This window comes from Cololabis saira, chromosome 20 (genome assembly GCF_033807715.1).
Source record: "Cololabis saira isolate AMF1-May2022 chromosome 20, fColSai1.1, whole genome shotgun sequence".
Taxonomy (NCBI): Eukaryota; Metazoa; Chordata; class Actinopteri; order Beloniformes; family Belonidae; genus Cololabis; species Cololabis saira.
The window spans coordinates 24,085,102-24,107,672 of record NC_084606.1 but is presented as its reverse complement, the minus strand read 5'-3'; the positions used below and the strand labels follow the sequence as shown (position 1 = coordinate 24,107,672).

General features: G+C 42.3%; 1 protein-coding gene across 7 annotated transcripts in view; it reads left to right on the top strand.

Annotated features, from left to right (window-relative positions):
* The first annotated feature begins 608 nt into the window (after positions 1-608).
* Positions 609-22,571, top strand: part of dysf (dysferlin, limb girdle muscular dystrophy 2B (autosomal recessive)) — a 115,887-nt gene continuing 93,924 nt past the window's right edge. For 4 of the 7 annotated variants that reach the window (XM_061710600.1, XM_061710596.1, XM_061710597.1 and 1 more), the window contains exons 1-5: positions 609-848; positions 11,644-11,699; positions 12,171-12,262; positions 15,724-15,829; positions 22,416-22,539. In XM_061710600.1, the coding sequence (XP_061566584.1) occupies positions 761-848; positions 11,644-11,699; positions 12,171-12,262; positions 15,724-15,829; positions 22,416-22,539 (466 nt within the window). In that variant the 5' untranslated portion in view covers positions 609-760. Of the gene's footprint in view, positions 849-5,532; positions 5,909-11,643; positions 11,700-12,170; positions 12,263-15,723; positions 15,830-22,415; positions 22,540-22,571 lie in introns of those variants that run through there. The other 3 variants (XM_061710598.1, XM_061710599.1, XM_061710594.1) reach the window with 1 other exon arrangement.

The window sequence follows — 22,571 nt, the reverse complement described above, 5'->3', positions numbered from 1 at the left end:
GTCAGTTTGAGATGCCTGTTGTAGATAGACTGTTAAAAGTGTTGTTGACCAAGGTGGAAGCATTTTATTGTTGTTGAACTAAATTTATTGTCTTTTAGACATTTGATTTTGCTCTGGTTTTGCCATCTATTGAGGAGGAAAACCAAATAAAACAATGCAATGTAACACTGTAAGTTCACTATCTGACTTTTATTTATTATTTTACCCATTGAATGGGTCATCTTGTCCATCTTTGCAACAGTTGCCCCCCTTGAGAAATTTGTCAGGAGCCGCCACTGGAAATCAGGAAAGCGCTTTGAAAGGTCTCCTTTATCTAAATAACGGACTGCTTTGTCTTACATTGTTGCTGCTACTTGCAGTTGAAGCACATTTTAAAATGTATGTGTTTGGATTACCGACCGTGTTCAGGCATGTGTGACCTCAAAATAAAGGCCACTGTCTGTGTGTGTGTGTGTGTGTGTGTGTGTGTGTATGGCCCCTTTAAGCCAGTTGTGACTGAAAGCTGTGTGTGTGTGTGTGTGTGTGTGTGTGCATGAGTCAGCTAGTGCACTATGCTACTGCTATGTGAGTGTGGGGGGGTGAGACAGCTGAGAGCTGCAGCAACGCCAGTCGCTCTCAGTCCAGACCCGGTCTCTCTGCTTCACCTCGGTGGACTGTCCCTGATTTCTCAGACCCACCCCGCCCCCCTATTTTCTTGGATCAATTGATCGATTGTGGACGTCGATGGGATTTGACGGCTCCGTTCTTGTGCGTTTGAAGCATGCTGCGCGTGTTTATCCTGTGTGCGGAGCGTCTGCAGACGCCAGACAATGACGTCAGCGACGCCTACTGCAGCGCCACCTATGAAGGTAAGTGTGTGTTTGAATACATGTTTCTGTCCCCAAGACTGAGCAGAGAAGTGATGTAAAGTCTCAGCTGAGAGTTTCATTCACTCTCACGGGACGCTACAACGTATTGATTTAGTAAACTTGTCTAGCAGCTGCAAAGTTGGAGTGGAAAGTGGAAAGGCTCCGATGGCCGACCTCGGCGGGGCGGGGCAGAGATGGACAGGAGAGCAGGTGGAACAAGTGTGAGGTGGTGTTTTTTTGGTTTCCAACCCCAGGAGACCACAGTTGTCCTTTACAGACCCCTCCACTTTCCTCCCTGTCATGGTAACGGTGGGTCCCGGGGGGCCGACCGCGCTCTGTTTGGGACCGGTATGTGACATTGACGGCCAGCCAGTTGGTTGGTCCGTCAGCTGGACTCAGGTCTGCCGTATCAGTCATGAACGCAGCAGCAAAGGAGGTTTTTCATTTCAGTTCCACCTGAAGGAATATTGTTGGTGTTCTTCTCTCAGATGGAAGTCGCTTTGGATAAAAGCGTCTGCTAAATGACGGTGGTAATAGTAATATTGCATCAGGAGGCCGAGTGGATGCCACAGCTGCGTATCACTTTACGGTCAGCAACATCAGCAACAATTAAACTAATGGCACTTTTCCACTAGTACCTACTCAGCTCGGCTCTCCTCACCTCAGTTTGGTTCTTTCCCACTAGGGGTCTAACGTGCAGAGTAGATACTTTTCTGTAACTATTCTGCCGAGGTTCTAAGCGGCTGAGTCGGCTGTATCTGAGATCATCACACTACAGGCCACCGATTGGTCGGGGGGTTGGAGTCAGACGTCTGAGTCAGGATGTGACATCAGCAAAAGAGCCACTCTGACGGCTTCTTGTTCATTTTATTCGACCATCAATGGCAGCGTAGAAGTCTGTTTGATGATCCAACTCTGAGGTGCAGATGTTCATAAACCTGGTGGCTGAGCAGAGAATTAAAAAGGGATCTAGATGGGCGATAAGGAACGACCAGATCTACCAGGAGCTCTGTCTCTTCATAGATGCTCGCGGCTCCCAGCTGACTTTTCAGCAGTGCCGAGACAAACTAAAGAAATTAAAAAGCTTGAAGCTTCTCTCACTCTCATTTTTTAACTTGATATCGAACACAAGCCACAGACCCAGCAGCACATGTATCATCTCCTCCAGGTTCTACATCTTTAGTGTTGTTGTCTTCTTCGTTTAGATCACACAATCAAATACGTCACAGCAGCTTCGCTCCAACCACCTACTTCTGCTCCAGGTGCTGAATTGTAGTGGAAAAGAAACCAGGCCGAGTTGAGTCGAGCTGAGATGAGTAGAGCCGAGTAGGTGCTAGTGGAAAAGTGCCATAAGAGACGGGACCGAGCCGGAGTCCAGTACCTGAACTTTACCTTAGCGATAGGTTAAAACGGTTCGCCATGTGGGAGGGGCTCAAGGTCACCAGCCAATTGAGGTGTTTTGGGCATCTGGTTAGGATGCAAGAATATAATGTAAATATTTACATTATACAACCCGCCCATTAAGTTCAAAACAGGAATGATTTATCCGAACAAAATGAATTTAATTGGGCACTTGAAACGACAAAAAACACAAGGTTTTCAAATCGAATATTTCTTTTTGACACAGCATTGAATTGAATGTTCAAACAAAAAATCAACGTTTACCTTAATTGTATTATAAAATGTTACGAATCACTCTTTTTTTTTTTCTCATTAGGAACCATTTTGGACGCTGTCTTTATGCTAGAGAGAAAAAAAACTCAGTGATCTAAAGAAAGAGGCTGAGACATCTCATTTTCTTGCATGCAAGGGTAGGCGCACGAGCAGCGAACTACAATGGTCCTGCCCCCAGCAAAGTTTATTTAAAGACATGAAAAAATGGGTGTGTATTTACAGAAGAAAAGGGTGTAGATTTCAGAGTACAATCAGGAAGTAGGCGTGCTGTGGGTGTGGTGTGGATCACATCATCGTACAGTGAATTCAGATGAGGCGACCTTGACTCACATGACGCAGCAAAGAATGGTGAGAAAAGCAGATAGATAGAAGGAACAAATAAAACAGGCCACATCATGGGAAAATATTTTCCCTCTAACACATTCTGATATCTGATGAGTGAATTTTGCCAGTTTTGCCCTCTATACCTACATTGGATTGAATCAGTTCCGAGTCCTTCTGCGGCAAGACCCGCCCCGCTCTAGTTGTGTTTCCATTACCCTTAAATTTATGAAAAACCCAGATATTGAAAAAGAAATTATAGAAACTGCTCTAATTTAAAAAAAAAAAAAAAAAAAAAAAAAAAAAAAAACCTATCTTTTTACGGTTCTATAAGGTGGTTTTTCGCGCCTTTTGTCTGTTATTGGTCGGGGTTGGAGTTGGGGAAGGGGTGAGGCGAATGACATGCAACCAATCAGCATTTTCAGGCTACGGAGTCATTTTAGATTTGTTATATTTCCCAAGTTTTAGTCTCAAGGGAGGAAATGGGAGTTATAATTTAGCTTGTCAGAGTAAGCCAGACAAAAACAGGTCAAAACAGGTCCTGCTTTTGTTACGTCTGATGAAGTGAGAAGATTTGGTGCTAGCTGTTGAATCACCATCATGAGGGATCCATCGGACCAGCAGGGGGGTCCAGTTTCACAGCTTATGGCCACATTGATCCCCACCTCTCCTGGTTCATATCCTCAGATACTTGACCCTCGTTGGCCCCCATAGCATTCCTCCCTTGTTGTTGTTTTACACTAAATCTTCGGCTACATGATTGCAGCTTCTTTTAATCTCAATCGCTCCAATCATGCTGCATTTTTCTGCTGGCCTTTTGCGAACTGCAAAAAATGAGCATTACCGCCCCCTGGTGGTCGGTGGTGCTATTTTTTTTTTCAATGAACCACTTGAGCTCCAACTAAAAAACAAGTATATTTCACTCAGTTTGTAGCTCCATCGTGGAACTGAGTGAAATCTGCCTGGTTTAGTTTGTTAAAATATAGTTTTAGCGTTTAATGTAAACATAATTGACCAGGATAGGGCCATTTGTTGTTTTAGTCGACCGCTGGTTTGTGTTTCATCCGAGTTCTGACTTCAGTGTGTCATGAACTCATGACACACTTTTTGCACAAACGTTTCCCTGTGCACTCGGCCAGCGCCTGCAGTCTCTGAGGACGTACGCTTGTGACTGAAGTTGCTTGTTTCAGGAAGTATCTTCAAGTAATCTGAAAATACTTATCCTGTCCTAACACACTCATAAAAAGAGTTATTTTGTAGCTCGTTATAAAGAAGAGTGCTATTGGGCTGTTTTGTTTACAGTTTGCCATCTGAACAAACTGGAGATAAACTTAAAAAAATTATGTTTGTATAGTATAGTTTGGGCTGCTACATGGCGCTACCTATCTGCTGCGTCTGTCTGCACAGACTGCTGCATCACTTCTTTCTCTCAGAGCTTATTAAGCTGAAAGGCTCTTGAGGAGGGGAGACTGATTTAATTGATAAGAACTTTCATCAGCTAATAGGATGTTTTAATCATTTTGTTGTTTTTCCAGTCAGTCTTGGATCTTTTTAAAAACGTGAGCGACCTTCACAGGAGTCAAAGAAGGGATTTCATGCCAAGTCGTAATACCAGTCATCTTTTGGTCTCATAAAATGTTTTCCTAGTAGGTTCTGAGACCCGAGAGATCCCAATTAATATTTGGGATAGAATCAGGAGATCCAGGGATCATTTCCCACCTTCACCTAAGGTCACGAGCAACCGAAAGAATGAGATCAAACATACAAGGAGAGGAAATGAGCCTCCTTCTCACCCCGTCAGTAACAGGATGTCTATTGACCACTAAGGAGCTATTGTTTTAAAACATAATTTAGTTTTAAAGTGGAATAACTTGCCAACAATTTGGAAACCTGTGTCATGTCTGTGGGTGGCGCTGTTGCACTGCACATGTTTTGTTATTTATGTATGTTATTGGCAGTTATTGGAGTAATTGGCAAAAGCAGGTGGATGTATTTTTCTCCTTTTAGAAGGGTTTATATAATTAAAGAATTAAGTTTATTTCTGATTCTCTTCCTCTTGAGCTGATTTGAAATATACCAGCAGATCTGCTGTGAAACATAAATTACATACGGACGATATGTTATCACATCCCATTTTCTGTATCTGCACTATGTAAATATACATATTTCTTTATTTTATTTATTTATCTAAACTGTAAATGTGACATTCATTGCTTTGCCACATTGGCATTTCTGATTTATATTGGAAATGACATTTTGATAGCAAAGTCTGTCTAAGTTTAGTCATCTGAAGATTTAAGATCAACTCCTCCGAGGACAGATGATTGTTTTGAACTGTAACAAAACAAAACTCAGACACTTGAATTTTACCTCCGTTTGGCAGCGAGAAAATGCTTTAATGTCTCGCTGGAGACCAGATGTGGGAGACGGCACATTTACCACAAACGTCAGATTAAAATAAGCCAGATGCAAAAAGACAGAGTCGGATAAAGGGATCAGAGAAACGGCAGCGGTAAAGGGGGTGATGCAGATAACATCCAGGGAAATATTTGGTCGTGAGCGAGGAACAATCAGTAGACACGAGAGGAAAGGAGCACAGGAAATGTAGAGATTTCCTTTGGATGTGAGGTGTGTGTTCCCAGCATGCTCGCTGCTCGCTGCCCTCTCCAAGTCAGAGGAGTCAGGAACGCAGAGCAGCTGCTTCGGCCGGGGTGCTTGTCCATTTGAGAAAAGAAGCTTTTATTTTGTAGACTCTGGTCCATGGAAATGCTGTAAGAGAAAGCAGCAGAAGGATAAACCGCTTCAAATAAGGACTTTGGAGAAGACAGATTATCCTTCCCTGGGCTGGTAGTTCTGGTTGACTCACCGAGACGGTCATGTAACCAACGGTGTCGGGGTCTGACCTTCCATTCCAACTGCCAGCCGTTCAGTTGGATTCTCAGTAAGATCTCAAAGGTTTCAGGACGTCGCTGGACCCGTTGAGGTTTCAGTCATGTTGCGTTGCGTTGTCCAGCGAGCTAATAACCTGAGACACTCCCACCCTCTGGCCAGCGTCACGTTCAGAGGTAAGATGACCAATTCAACACTCAGCCCAAGATAAAGGTAGTAACTAAACAGTCTGACACCTGGTACAGGTTCTAGCCATCACGTGAGCCTTTTTCAGGAGGGAAAAAAAAAAAAAGATTGTGTATCTGAAACTCTTTAGTCTCAAATAAATCAAGACAAAGGCACGTCCCCATAGATGTATTGAATCAACACGTCCTGTCCTGAAATACTTTACCTGAAGTTTTATTTGATGAATACGTGAGCACCGCAAGCTCAAAATCTTAATTGTGTTTCCTCTGGTGATCTTAAAAACTCTGTTTTAACTGTGTTTTGGTCTCCCATTACTCTTAAATCTGAAAATGTCAATACTTGCCATGTAAAACTCTTAAAGTAGCTTTTTTGGTTGTAGGGTAAGGTAAAGGTTGAGAATGGAACATCTCATTGTTTACCTTTTTATTTAGGCGCATTTGGGAGAAGCCATTACGGTTTGTATTAATCTGGTAATCTCACTTGAGAAGCACTTTGTCTCAAGCCCTATCTAACTTCGGGTTGAGGCTCTATATTTAGTTGCAGTTCCTCTTCCGGCCCTAGAGGCTGCAAAAGCGAGTCGATCTCCATTGACTCCCATGTTAAAATTTTAGAGCGTTTTGGTCTCAATCGTTTTATTTCACATCCATAACAGGGTGAATCTTTTTGTACCACGCCAGGAGAGTTTATATAAAGTGTTAAATGTCTAATTACTAATAGGAGTTATTGTCCAGCCAATGAGTAAGCTAAATCAAATAACTAACATAACTTTGATTGACATGCAGTGAGTGTGTTCCCGTCAGCCTCCCAAGCGCTAGTATTGCCAATGAATAATGCATTAATCAAAACAATCTAATTTGTATCTAATTTTTCTTAAAAGGAGAAAAGTTAAGTTGGCATTCGCTAAACTTCATTTTCCCAGATAACGACTGATTGGATGGAATTGATCGTAGCTAACGATGTTCTTGAATTTAAGTTACTACTCATGACTCAAAAATAAACATGGCGCTTATTGTAGTTTAGCAGAAGCTAACTTCATACGTAAACATAATAACCTAGTAACTAGTTTTATGCATAACTCAAAACTCTTCAGAGACATTTTATGGCCTAATTTGTGACTTGAATCCAGAACCGACAGCTGTAGCCTTCGCCGAGAGCAGCGCTAGCTGAGGACGGAGGTCATGGAAAACGCCGAGGCGGCGGCATGGCGACGTTGCTACCTGAGCTCAAGCCCTTGTTTATCAGTCTGTTTTGTTTGTTTTAACCTTCCACACATTGGCGTTTGCCTCCTTAATGAGGCGAGCTGTGCTCTCAACGTCCGGCTTTTGTCCGACAGCGGCTTCCTGGTGCCATCACGCGTGTTTGGATTACCCTCGTGTCCCGACTTGAACCTGATCCTGAACTCAGGTCTCGACCACAAATATGTGGGACTAGTGTCACCTGGGAGACCTGTGGCAACTCAAAAATCAAACCCCCCCAAAGTCTCTGTTTAGTCCGGTTTACGAAACCGAATGGTACTGAATGGTAAATGTAGCCCGGAGGGCTCTGTGCTGTCAGGCTAGGCGTTGACCTGCAGCCCCCGTACGCCATGTAGGTTAATGTAGTTATATGATATCACTTTATTGGCCACAGCTGCCGAACTTATGCCTGGATTTTTTTTTTTTAAACCGGTCAATTATTTGTGATGGAATAGTTACTTTTGTGTTACTGTACCTTTTAAGTAGTTATCCTTTTTCAGCTTTCACTTAACTAATGATGGTTTTCTGAGACCCGGGTCCCGGCCGCCTACCGGAGGCCGTCAGGAGCTGATGTGGGAAATCTGCTTTGTTTAGTTCTGACACAGAATTAAACAAAGCAAATAACCTGACAAACGTCATCAAGCGCTCCACCATCGGCATATTTCAATCGTTTTGTTTCAAACTGTGACCTCGGGCCGTCAGAGGAGTCCAGGTTCTCTGTGGGTTTTGACCACTTCTGGACTTCAGTGCGGCGAACAGAAGAGAGCATTTCCTTCTCCGCAGATAACAAATGCCGCGGCCATTTATAGAAACTAGGAAGGATGATGATGAGAGGGCAGCAAGGAAGCGGTGGGCGGAGAGAAAGAGGAACGGCTGCATGGAGGTAATAAATCTGGGCCCAAGTGTAAACAAAGAGACGCTTTTCTCGAAACGCCCCCAAGGATGTTTTGGCTCTTTAAATAATACCGTGAATAATTCTTTAACAATAAGTGTTGTTGATGAACAGCATCGCCAGGACTTTTCCCGTGTTGCAGCCACATCATTTTGTACGTCTGCAGGTGTGTATATCATTAAATTTGACCACACATGCCTGCGTTTGTGGGCTGAAGGAAGGATTTCCGGCCAACGTGTTGCTATTGAAACAATAAGTGTTGTCCCATCAGATCCAGGACCCCCCCCCCCCTCCTTCATCCACCTGATTATTATTAGACCCCGGGACAAATTCCACTTTCTCATTAAAGACAAAACCAAGGGAGAACACACACACACGCGTGTGTGACCGCGGTCGGTTCTATTCTCAGCTCGTGATGGAAAATGTGCCAAGCTGAACCAGCCAGGAAGTTGATGCTGTGCCACTTCCGCTCAGATCCAAACCGAGATAGCAGCCCTGCACACACACGCACACACACACACACACACACACACACACACACGCACACGCACACGCACACGCACACACACACACACACACCGTAACGCCGCCTCCTGAGCCGTGTGGAAGGGTGGAGATGTTTTTTAAGATATCCTCCAGGAACGGAGCTGCACTTGTGTGTGTGTGTGTGTGTGTGTGTGTGTGTGTGTGTGTGTGTGTGTGTGTATACACGTGCTGGTGTGTGTTTGTCCTGAAACTGGGAGACCAGTTAGAGGAAAAACAGGAAAGCAAACAACCTGTCCGAGGGTGTGTTATGGAGAGAGAGATTCAGGGCTTTTTAAAGAGTTGGGAGGCAAAATCCGATCACCCCTCGGCTGGTTCAGCCGTCAGCAGCTCAACCTCCCCAACAGTCACGGGGAAAGTTAGTGCCCCCCTGCTGAAACCTGGTCTCATCTGTAAAGGAAAGGTATTACAAGTCATGGGCTTGTAGCAGGATTGGGTGAACACAACCTTGGAGGAACGACAACGTCCTCTTAACTGTCTGACAGACATAAATGGTGTGGGCAATACTAAGCACCCCATTACCGCTTCTGATATTTAAGAGGGTAGGTTGCAGCGGCCCATGGGGCCTATTGATCTTTGGTGGGTGTGCAGGACTACGAGAGCAGGGAACAGTCTGGACTGGGTTTGGAGTTTAGCGTTTTACAGAGAGACGTATTATTCACAAGTGGAGAGCATTCAATCGTCCCAAAAGTGTGTTTTCCCCCAAAGTTGCATCGTTCAACTCTCCAAAAATACAAAAAGCAACTAGAAAACAATGGCTACACTTCAGTCCAATAGGCCTCACCAAGAGTGTTAGATCTTAACGTTGCCTCACTTCCTGTTTGCATAAAACCAAATAACGCACCAAAACTCTTCCCAGGAGCTGTTGGGCATGGCGGCGGAGGGATAATGATTTGGGCTTGTTTTGGACCTGGGTACATCTTAATGTTTTAATTTTTACATGTATTTTTCCTTAAATGGCCCAAAGACACTATACTACATTTTCAAATTGTGCAAGAATGCAAAGAAAAAACAACTTGTGTAGCATCAGAAAAAAGAAGTCTTAAAAATTACTGCCATAATTTGACATTTATCCAGGTCAGATTTCAAGTTTCGTCCAGCCATTTCTACTCAAAGGAGAAAATCATCTCTTCAAATTGTTGTTTAGAGTTTAGAGTTTAGAGTTTATTAATTTAGCACAATTAGATGCATAAAGCACTGCGCAAGGAGGGAACGAAGTTCTATAGCGAACTTGTACAAGGTTCCACCCCTGTCAAAAAAACAAAACAAAGGACAAGCAGACAGCATGCATGAGCTAAACAACAACAAAAGACAAAGATCAATAGCAACAGGAATTCAAGTACTTGAAACAACTAATAGTAAAAAACACAAAGAAAGAACAAAAAATGTGACAAAAGCAGTACAATGAGAAAGAATATATAATTAAAGGTCGATAAAATTAAAGGTCGAGTAGAGAAAGTAAATTAGGTTCATGTGGAAAGTAAAAATTCCTTTAGGTTTTTTTTGAAAATGCATTGGGAGGAGGTGGACCTCAGTGAAGAGTTTAAGTCAGACCAGAGCTTGGGGCCTCTATAAGTAATGTTGAATTGGTGACTTGAGGTTCGGGAGGACGGTATAGATAAACTATTGTTACTAAACCTTGTTTGATATGAGTGAAAGTCTGTTGTCAGAATAAAGAAATTGTGAAAAGTAATAGGCAGATCTTGTTTCCTGTATATAAACTTATGAATAAAAAGGCATGTTTGATAGGCATTCACCTTATCAATAGGTAAGAGTCGATACTTCAGAAAAAGAGGCGCTGATGGCGCATATCTAGAGGAGTGGGAGATCAATCTCAGAAACCTCTTCTGCAATAAGAGTAGTTTTCTTAGATGAGTCGGATAATTAGCTGCCCAAACAATGTTACAATAATTTAAATGGGGGAACAAGAAACTATAATATAGGGTTAAGTAAGCTGAGGAATGAATTAAAGGGAGAACTTTCCTCAAAATGCCTAGCATCTTCATGGATCTTTTGGAGACGAGATCAATATGATTACACCAGTTGAGGTGTTCATCTAGAATAACCCCCAGAAATTTGGTTGAATTGAATTGAATTGAGTTGTAGCCGATATAATCCGACTGTTCGCTGTTGTTTCTCGTCAGAGAGAGGAAATCAGAGCTCAGGACTTCATGTTACAGGACGCCTCACAAAGATGACATGAACACATTAAATCATTGGGGTTATTTTAGAACAGCGTAGTAAATCGGTGCTTTTCACGTATGATCCCATGTTGGGCCGTTAGTCTTCACGACGATGAGCTCCAGGCCTAAATGAGGCCAAGCAGCATTTCTGAGATCCTGGTTTAGGTTTGTGAGAATTAACATTAAAGAGCCATTAAAATAAACATAAAAACAATTCTGTGTTTAAGAGGATATGTTTAAGTGCTTGAAATGACTCCGTATCCATAACTCAGTTATCACCCAACCCTGTCACTTTTAAGTTTGGGCAACGCTGGTCACGATTAAGTCTATAGGATGTCCTGAGACGAAAGTTTATGTTCCAACCCAGCTTCATTCGCGATAAAACCTCTTCCTTACGCATAGAAGGAATATTTTTTGAGTGGAATTGTTAATCTGAACTAATATGGATTTGAATATGTTTTTTTGTTCATTCCATTTCTATTCAGTTTTGTTGTATCGTGCCAGTTCAGATTTATAGTCACTTCAAAGAACTTTACAACAATATCAGTGCAGTCTAGTTACTTTAATACAATCCAGGTATAAAGCAACTATTCCTATCAAATCCGATTCGTTATGATCAGTTTACAATCTAATTTACTCCTATCTTTATAAATCCATAAAAAGCAGCCTATCTTCCATTCAACTCGATCGATCCGCGCATGCATGTGGCGACAGTGGGAGGAAATAACTTCTTTTTAACAGGAAAAATTCCAGCAGAACCGGGATCATGAAGGCAACTTATCAATAATTTTTTTAAATTCTTTATTTGTTATGTTCAAAGTTTAATTTACAAGGCTATTTACTATTGAAATCTGTTTCTGTGTCTCGTTTAGGGTCCAAGAAGAAGACAAAGGTCATCAAAAACAACCCCAATCCTGTTTGGAATGAGGTAAAGGCTCCAGCTGATCTGTAATGTTCAGGTTTCATGGGAATGTGGGTGAAAAAAACTGAAAAATCTGACGTAAAAAGCCCATCAAAGCTGTCTGTGCTTCTCCTGGTGGGTGTTAAAATTGCAATTATTACCATAATTACAATTATGGTGTTAAGATATCAAACAAATCCAATCCTTACAGTAAACATCTTATATTCAGGCTAAATGTGAAACCATATTCTGATTTATTTGACATCAGCATAGATCCCATGAACGCAGCTAATGTTGATGACGTAGCTCTTATTTTCTTTTAGATTTATTTATTGTTGATTATAAACGTTTGCATCAAACCAGAGCTGAACATTTTTTCAAGGACAAAATGAATCAGGAACTAACATGAATTGCTTTAGTGTTGATGTTTCAGTTCAGTCAAACCCCAGAAAACACGTGATTTAATGTTTGTGTTTCCGTCCTCCGTGTCTCCGTCAGGGGTTTGAGTGGGACCTGAAGGGGACCCCCCTGGACTTCGGAGCAGAGGTGCACTGTGTCGTCAAAGACCATGAGAAGATGGGAAGAAACAGGTACGGTGTTAATGACTCCCAGTGGATCTAGATCACCTCGGTGATCTGATACCGTTACGACACACTTCATGAAAAGTGCTGGACGAAGCATCTGTGATGTCACCCGTTGGTTTTCTGGAGAAAACAAGCTTTTGAAGCTTATTTTTGGAGCTAAGTGCCATATTTGCAGGAGCTGATCGACCAGGACCGAGACCCTGGTGGTCCTGGCGAGTCCAGAGCACAACAAGCCATATGAAAGTCCTCTCTTAGGTCTCCAGTCACAGCACAGACATAGACTCCAATGTAACCATCACTCACATTTATGCAGAAATGTGCGGTTCAGTGTCACCTTAAGTCAGTGGTTCTCAACCTTTTTGGGGTCCTGGACCCCTTTGCAAATTTTTGGTCAGCTCTTGTTTTTACATTATTGCAATTTCAAGTGCTAACTTGAACTTTGCAAGTTAATGAGCGTTCCCCCAACAGCTTCCTGCAAATATTTCACAATAAAAGCATTTTTTAAAGAACTGAATGGTGCATGCCCACTGAAACTAGGGGGCTTTTAATTTGAAAAGGATGTAAGTTTGTATGAACAATGTCATTCAGTAACTTCAACAATGCAAACGGGTGAGAGGTTTCTTATTAAAATAAAATGAATGATCATGAAAGAGAAAAAGGTCATATACCCTCAGTAGTTTAGGTAGATAAAGGTCTCTGTCACTTTAATTTTTTTAACAATATCTTTTTTTTTTATTCACACAAGAAATTATTATAAAGGACATTTCACAACAACATTTTACTTAATAATCTTAACCCCAACCCACTCCACATCCCTTCTCTCTTTACATCTCTCTTGTTATAAGATATAAAATAAGTACAAAGTAGCATATGACAGTATTATAATTACAGTCCAACAAGGAATTTGACTCCGGTAATTTCGCTCTTTGGTAGTAAAATAAACAATAAAACAAATGTGGAATTTCTATGATACAGAATAAACAGAATAAACATTTAAGGTGCAGCAGTTTGAGGTAGAGAAAGAAAATAAAATAAAAGGGACAGTTCTGTATAAAAATAAAAAATAAAATATAAATAACCTATTTACAATTTTACAAGACAATTATACAAAAAAAATGCAAAAAGATTATACAAATTATACAAAGAAATACAAAGTGAGGGGTGCAGCAGAGTCAGGCAAACATGGTTATCAAGGAAGGTGCTAGATGATGCTAGATTTATTGCACGTGATTGGTTACTATGAGACTATTAGTTGTGGGAGTTCATCAGAGCAACCGCTTGGGGGAAGAAACTGTCCCTGTGTCTCGAAGTTCTGGCACACAGAGCTCTGTAGCGCCGTCCAGAGGGGAGGAGTTGGAACAGGCTGTGTCCTGGGTGTGAGGGGTCAGCAGAGATTCGACCTAAACATTCCGAGGTTCACCACTTCTTTGACATTTAGGTATCCTGCCCTGCATTTTCCTCCCGTAGAAGCACCCCTATCTCTCCATTTAATAAATCGGTTTCCAGATTTCCTCGTACATCCCGAGTTTGTTTTTTTAATGTATATGTTATTCTCTCCATTGACATACATTGTGATGTAACCTTGATCCAAGCACCTATTTTAGGTGCATCCGTTTTCCTCCAGTTAAGAGCAATAATCCTTTTGGTCTCGGTCACATTTGTATAAAATAATAATCTATTTCTAGAAATGTCAAATATTTTTTTTAAATATGTATTTTATTATCACGACCCCTTGCAATTACACCACAGACCACTAGGGGTCCGCGGAGCCCCGGTTGAGAATCACTACCTTAAGTGATGAAATGCACAAAAATCCACTCATGGGGCTTTGGATATCGCATCCAAAGAACAAAGTGGTGGGGGGGAAGGGCATTAATACGTTTTATGTTTGTATTTGTTTTATGTAAAGCACTTTGTGCTGCCTTCTATGCATGAAAGGTGCTTTATAAATAGTTTTGATTTGATAGTAGTGGAAACGTGTAACAATGGCAACAGTAACCAAGCCATGACTACTTGTGTACTGGACTACATATGCTTCCACCGGCGGGGCTCAGATCACGCACAGCGACGGCTCAGAACAGGAATCGGGATGAGAACCGCGTCATTGTCAGACTTAAATGGGACTGACCAGGCGTCAGAGTCAGAGAGGAAGGGTCAGCCGTCCAGTCATCCTCTCATTGTGGTGTTTATTTACTCAGTCATGCTTCCACCCATCCACCCACTGACGTGCTGACTGATTCATGGATCTACTTGCTGCTCATGGTATATTCCCCGAGGTCATTGCTAAAACCAGCATTTTTGTTAGTTAGTGGGTTACTCCATTTATTACACATATTCATTTCATTTTGACTCAGGCACATTCAGACTGCACAGCGAATATTCAGCTTCAGCCACCTAAAGAAGATTTGATCAATTATTTCAGAGCAACAAAGACCGGGAATCGGCAAAGTACATATTTGCAGATCCAGTGGTATGATAGCTCTGGAGGAGCTGCAGAAAAACCCTCTTTCCAACCAAAAGCAACCGCCAGAGACTGGTTTGTTATGAGTAGCCTCAGCGGAGCTCAGGTGAGCCTCCAGCAGACATCATTTCATATGCTGAAATGTGGATGGATGGACAGATTTGATCAAAATTCATGTAACCTAACCTTAATTAGCGTAGATCAGCATCAGATAAGTAAGATAAAGTACAGAGTGTGTGGTAACATGAGGTAAGGAAGGTGTGTTTCAACTAACTTACAGGTTTTTTTGTTCCCTTTTGGATCAACTGTGGTTCGGACAGAGACAGGTCCTGACAATGTCCACCCAGCACTGTGAAAAGTGGACAACTGGCTATAGCTATGTTGCAAGATGACCCTCTATTGCAAGATCAAAATGCATATGCAAAATTTGGTATAAACCATTCATACCTATCATATCATTCATTATATGCAGACATATTCTTTAAAATGTCATTCATTATGTGCAGACATATTCTTTAAAGTGAGTGCTAAGTCAAAATATATACCATCTTGCAAACTTTCATGGGACGTGAAACTGGCAACTCGGTCACTTGGAATGTCCAAGAATCTCAAAATGAGGAGCTGCAGTTTATTAAACATGAGAAGTGTCTCAGCAAACGGCTAACAACCAGCTTCAGATGGTGTTGGGCGGCAGTTTAACCGGCGGTGTATATATGTGTATGTATGTATGTATGTATGTATGTATGTATGTGTGTATATATATGTGTGTATATATATATATATATATGTGTGTATATATATATATATATATATATATATATATATATATATATATATATATATATATATATATATATATGCATATGCGCATGCATGCAGACAGAAGGAAAATAACTAGAATATAACATGATGCCCCCAAATGCTGCAGAGTTTAAAGTTTAAAGCAATGAACACACATCTTAATGTGACAAGCTAAAACAGTTGCTTTTTCCACCCGTCTGTCCAGGTTTCTGGGGGAGTGTCGGCTGGCCCTCAGAGACGTCCTCAACTCTCCGAACCTGGCTGCGTCCTTCACCATCTCCCTGGTGGACACCAAGAGGAACAACACAGGGGTGAGCACCGACACCTTCATCCAACCTTGCTGCCCCGTGAATCAACCACCGATCGTAAATCACTCACTGTTTCCTGTCTGGGGCTCAAAATAGAGAAGGGGATTCCTGAGTCAGAGGAGAACGATGACTCCTGTTATGTTTGTTGACGTGGAAACCTATTTAAAAAATGTGGCTCCTAAAGTCTTCTGAATCATCTGTGGGACACGTTCTTTTGATCTTCTAATGTTGAATTGACAGCAACGAGTCAGCCCTTTTAAGAGTTTTTAATGATATCTTTTTAGCCACAGATTCCGGTGACTGTTGTTCTTGTGCTTTTAGACTTAAAGGAGCTTGAGGCCGGATTGTGGCAAGATTTATGAAAAAAATCCGTATACATTTTAAGTTTTCTAGTAATAATGTCAGATGAAGCGTTCCAAACCCAAAAGAATGAGCCCTCTAGTGTATCTCTCCTTTGCCTTGAACAGGCTGTGTGCTGCAAAATGTGCTGCAATTCGGTCCCGATTTTCCCGCGCTGCCCTGCGGATGTGACGTCAAATGACGCTGCATGTGCGTTCTCCCCGTTCTCCCGTGACGGCTTCACTGTTGGCTGCAGTACCCCCAACGGCCGTCGTGGTGAAGTGTGGCGCTAGAGAGTCTCATTTCTTAAAAGGAGCCTCAAGCTCCTTTAACTGCTGCATTCGACACAGTGGACCACAAAGTCTTAATTTCTCGCTTGGAGCAGTGGGTGGGCATCAGGGGCGTAGCACTGGAATGGTTCAGGTAGTACTTGGCAGACCGAACTTTCTGTGTCAGCCTTGGTGACTTTGTGTCCTCCTCTGCTCCTCTCTCATGTGGGATTCCGCAGGGCTCGGCTCTCGGCCCTCTCTTGTTCTCCTTGTATTTGCTCCCGCTTGGCTCCATACTTAGGAAGCATGGGATTTTTTTATCATTGTTATGCAGATGACAGTCAAATTTATGTCCCTCTTAAAAAGAAAGACGCTTACTCAATCACTGCCCTAGTTAAGTGTCTTGATGACATACTGTAAAGGCCTGGATGTCTCTGAACTTTTTAAATTTTAATGAAAAAAAGATTGAGGTGATGGTTTTTGGTGGCGCCGCTGGAACACCCCTTCCAGATCTGGGCTCCTTGCCCCAGCATGTAAAACCAACCATCACAAATCTAGGGGTAAAAGTGGATGCAGCTCTCAAGCTTGACAGCCAGATCATGGCGGTTGTCAAATCGAGTTTTTAGCATTTGCGGCAGCTGGCCAAAATAAAGCCAATTCTTTCAAGACAGCAGCTTGAAATAGTAATCCATGCCTTTGTCACCACTCGGCTGGACTATTGCAACGCCCTTTATGTGGGGGTTAGTGCCTCCTCCACCTCCCGTCTCCAGATGGTTCAGAATGCTGCAGCCCGCCTTTCAACTGGCACACGGAAATATGAGCACATTTCCCCCATTTTAGCCCATGCAGTCTAGGATTCATTTTAAAATTCTTTTATTTGCTTTTAAATCCTTGAATGGTCTTGCCCCGCCGTACCTCTGAGCTGCTCCTGAGAGCCTAAAACTAAGAGGAAGCTCAGAGGGGATGGCGTCTTCGCTGTTGCAGCTCCAAAACTTTGGAACAACCTGCCCAGCAAATCAGACATCATCCTCTGTCTGTTTTTAAATCTCTTCTCAAAACCCACCTTTTCTCCTTGGCTTTTAACACCGAGCAAGACAGTTGAGTTTATTTTATTCTTTTATCTTATCCTATTTTATTCACTAGCATTTAACTTGATAGTTTTATTTTATTTATGTGTCTTATGTTTTACAGTGTTTTGTTTTTGTTTTCCATTTGCCTGTCCAGCACTTTGGACCATGTTGTTTTTAAAGTGCTTTATAAATAAACTTGACTTGACTTCAAGCTGCCTAATTTAGCAACATTAAAGACAAATGTCAGTCTTCTGTACAGAAGACTGACACTCAGATCTGTAGGTTCATATTATGCTTTGAAAATCAAAACAAAGAAAAGACCCACATAATCCAGGTCCCTTTTTAGCTATTTTAGCTCGGTTTTATGGCACTTGCAAACGTTATGTTGGGAAAATGTGTCTCAAAGGCCCTGACCTGGACCTAACTTGGGTTTAGGCTTCTGTTGTCTGAGGTATGATGGGACTTAAGTGTTGTAAAATATCTTTGACATGTTTTGTTGTAAGCATTGCAAGGGCCAGGGGAAGATGACTGATACATATTGGTGAATTTAAGCAGCCTGGGTAATCTTATCAGTTGAGGGCAAATATGGGCCATTGTTTGGGCCAAGCATTCTTTGTTATATTTGTAGAAACCTGGCCAGCTGTCTCCTCCTGATTATGGTTATTAGACCAAGCTTGGCCATTCAGATCTCGATTCACATGGCCGGTAGTACGTGAGAGTTGGCTGCCCTTGGTCACCAGGTCTGTTCATAACTTTTGGAGGACAGAGTTTCTAGGTGCAGCCAGTGGGTGGATCCAGTTCAGTGACCTCAGGATTACACCTCTGATTTTTGCAGACGATGTGGTCCTTTTTCTTTCAGCTTGCACTGAAGTGCACTGTTTGAGAAGTCAGGAAAAGGGTGGAAGGCCCGCTCTAGGTTTGGGCTGAGGCGTTATCTCTAATGGGACTTTGGCGGGCTTTAAGTACTTCTGGGTTTTGTTCATGAGTGAAGGAAGAGATTGGCAGGAAGCAGCACTAGGCTCACACCAGTTGAATCTCGTTCCAGTCCTGTTAGGTCGTCATGACATGTAGTGTCCAAAATAAACAGGTTTCCTCCGTAGGGTGACTGGACTTTGAGGGGTTGGCTTGGAGTAGAGCTCCTGTTCCTCCATATCAAGAGGAGCCAGTTGTTTTGGTCTGATCATCTGACCAGGATGCATCCTGGATACCGATGTCCAACTGGGAGGAGGCCTCAGGCAGACCAAGTCCATGCTGGAGAGATGATACATCTCAGCAGGTTTGGGGAAGTCATATTACCTCAAAGAGTTGGGGGATGTGACCCATGTGACCCGGATTCAAATAAGTTAAAGGACGGACTAGGATGTGCAAGCTGCCGTAAGGCTATCTCGTGATGTGCCGCATCATTTAATACACAGCTGAGTCAGTATCAGGTTATCACGACACATGATCTGGTTTATATTTACAATTATGAGAAAGAATCCAACACAAGCTTTTGCAGAGCGTTGCATCCAGATGTTAAACAAATGTAGCTGCGTAATATGAACAATCGCAGCTGAAACATATGACAACTGCTTTAGGTTTCTGAAAAGCTTGAAACTCAAATGTCTTTTGTACTAACCACATCAGATACACACACACACACACACACACACACACACACACACACACACACACACACACACACACACACACACACACACACACACACACACACACACACACACACACACACACACACACACACACACCTTGGTGGGCCACACCTATGTTCTTAGCTGCAGATGAAGCAGTGTTCTGTTTTCCATCCTCTCTTCCTGAACTCAAAACAAAGTCTTCCTGTCAGTGTCAACTTGACCTGATTGATCACACACACACACACACACACACACACACACACACACACACACACACACACACACACACACACACACACACACAGGTCTGGACATCCCCACTCATTCATATTAAATTACTGACTTTCAAGCTGCATTTTCCTGTAACTCTAACAAATAGTTTGACGTAACATCACAAAACAAAGGAGCATCCGTCATTATAACAAACAAGCCATTTAAACATTCAGTTGAATAATTGATCACTTTCTTGGCTTCCTACTGTACCTTGACTTATTTCTTTGCAGACAGTATGAATCCGAGAAATCTCATGTTGTATCTTTTAAACTGATAATGTCATCGGGTGATTTTAATGATTTAATTTTTTGGATACATAAGAAGTATCTATGACTGTTTTAGTTTATAACTCTTTCAGCGGTTTAATAATATCCTTCAATGGTATCTGGTTAAACTAAAGGAATGCGTTGTGAGATTTCTTATCTCTTAGACAGCAAAGAAAATGCAGAAAAAGAAATAAGAAAATGCATCTTTTCCATATGTGTTTCCTGGGAGTACAGGACAAAATGATGTTCTTCGTAGCATAACCTTGGTGGAAAAGCTCTGCTGTCTAGTTTGTGATGACATCATTAGAGGTCTTGTTTTACTGTCCTGTAGCTGAAGTTTCATGAAAACCTATCTCCAGAGCTGCTGAATAGACTACAGAGTTACATATTTAGACACATTGATTAAGCTGAAAAACACAAAAATAGAAAAACTTATAAAAAAAAAAAGAGTCTTTATGAATAAATTAAAGCTTTTGAAGGTAAAGTGAACGATGAAAAAGGGACAGCAGCTCTATCAAAGCTACAGAGGAGGAGCTGAGGGCTGAATATGCTGCAACAAAAGTGCAGTGCTGCCCCCTGATGGATGATCCACAGATGCTCTCAGGACCTCAGATCGCTGAGGGAGATGGTCTGCCAGACATCGCTAATCCAAACCTCAACCAGTCTGAAAGCTGAGCTGGAGTACCGGCCTGGGAAAAAGACTGTTACTGGTCCTGAGGACTTGAAGTCAGTGTTGAGGTTGGAGACGGGTCCCTCTGGTTGTGTTTGCAGAGCTCTTTCAGAGGAATGCAGTCACACACTCAGTTATGGGGAAGGAATTCCTCGTAGGTCGGTATTCAGCAGAGTCCCTGCCAGTTCCCTCCACTGATGCCACCCACGACAGGAAGCAGCATTCACCTCTAAATGATGACTCCATCCCTTTATAGCCTGAATATAAACTTCTTCTTTCTTTTAAACAGCGTTGTTCCTTCTGTTGTTATTGAGATAAACAAGCATAGCTATGTTTGCATATAAAGAGATATTTTTTTAGAAATATTTGGTTTTAACTTGGATTTATTTTTTTCCAGGAGCCTTGTGTTCTCAGTGTTATTTTTGATAATCATGTTGTAGTTTTCTTTATTTTATGTTTGTTTTTAATTGTGGTCATGACAATTTTTATTTGCCTTAATGGTTACATTGCATTCGAGTGTTTTGGCTTATTAGTGCAGGTATAAATAAAGGAGACAAAGTGCTCCTGTTATTGTGATACGCCACGGAAAATAAATGTGATGATGTTTCCATTTACTGTAACTGAGACAAAAGGAAGATTTGACCAGTACACGTGTTTGTGGCAGCGTAACAGACCAGTTATAAATAAAATGAAAGATGGTAACATGTGAGAGGAAGCCCTGGGCAGGACAGACTAGGGGGCCCCCAGAATCATGATGAATGAGGTCCAGGACCACAGATCAGTAACCAAATATTTTATTTAACAATTAACATATAAAATACAAAATAAATAACATAACTATCTCAATGCAAACTTTACATAAACACTAACTTATTATGTGGCTATGAATATGTTTGGAAGAAAATGGCTGAATTCACTTTACACAACTTTAATCTGCAGTAAACTTGGTGGATGACGGGAGTTTGGGATAAAGTGGAGGCGGGCTAGCAGCACCACTTTTTTATAATATAACACTCATAGCTTACACATTCTTACCACTGACCTTTTTTCTTTTCATCCTTGTTTTTTTTTTTTTCGTGTGCCCAGACTTGTTCGCTTGATTTTTTCCAATTGTGAATCACTATTGCCGCATGTTGATGCTGGCTAGTAATGGGGCCCCATTAGGGGAATTCCTGACTGTCATTGCAGCGTCTACGGGGGTTTCAAGTTGTGTCGCTGATATGGAGCGATATCAGTCGTCTGTCGGGCCCCCCCTACTATCAACTAGCCAGTGACAACTTGGAAAGGGCCCCGTGAGGGGGGTTTCTGATGCGTTGTCGTTGCGTCTAAAGCAGTCCCATTATTTAGTTGATGTCAGCCGTCCCTCGGGGCCCGCTATATTTCTGTTAAAAATAGAATAAGCCAGAAAAAACTTTTTTACCCCTGGTGTTTCTTTTTCTCATTTAAAAGTAGCTTTCCATCTGTGATGTTTGGTGAGAAAAATGCTTCCATCAATTATCTTGGTTCAATTTCTGCACTAATGACCCATGAACACCTAAAGACTAAAGCCTGGGATATACTTGCAGTTCAGACCGCGTACGCATCATGGCCGCCACGGGTATCCTGCGTTCATCTGACGCGTCTCAAAAAGACACTGAATGCGTAGCGACCTGCAGTTCTCACTCTGGCCACGAGTGACGCTGATCCCGGTCTGATACCAGCTGGCCACAAGTGAAGACGCGGAGGTCGCTAGTGCCGTTTACTTTGCCGAAAACGCAACCAAAGCAATGTTATAATCTCCTACATCATCCAATGGTGTCATGTTAACTTGTTCGTTGTTCTAATCTGCTACTGGTACTACCGCTACTACTAAATATGTAATCACTTTTCCAACTGTTGCTCTGCTTACTGCCCCCTATCGGTCGCCGCCGGTACGACGCGCTCTCCTCGCCTACTACCCGAGCGACGTTGCAGTTGGTGGTGGACGCGAACGCAAGCACCAAGTATATCCCAGGCTTTAAGGACAGAACATGTGCCCTGGTTTGATGGTGTTCTTTCACCAAGTCTCACGGTGTCTTCTCTCCATCAGGCCACGCTGACCCTGCAGGTCTCCTACATCCCTCCTCCAGGGATGGCTCCCATCTACCAGCCTCCTCACCAGCCGGAATCCCTGCCGCATAACAACCCCGGCATGGAGATGGACACAGTCACAAGTATGACGATCCCTTGATAAACGTCTGGATCC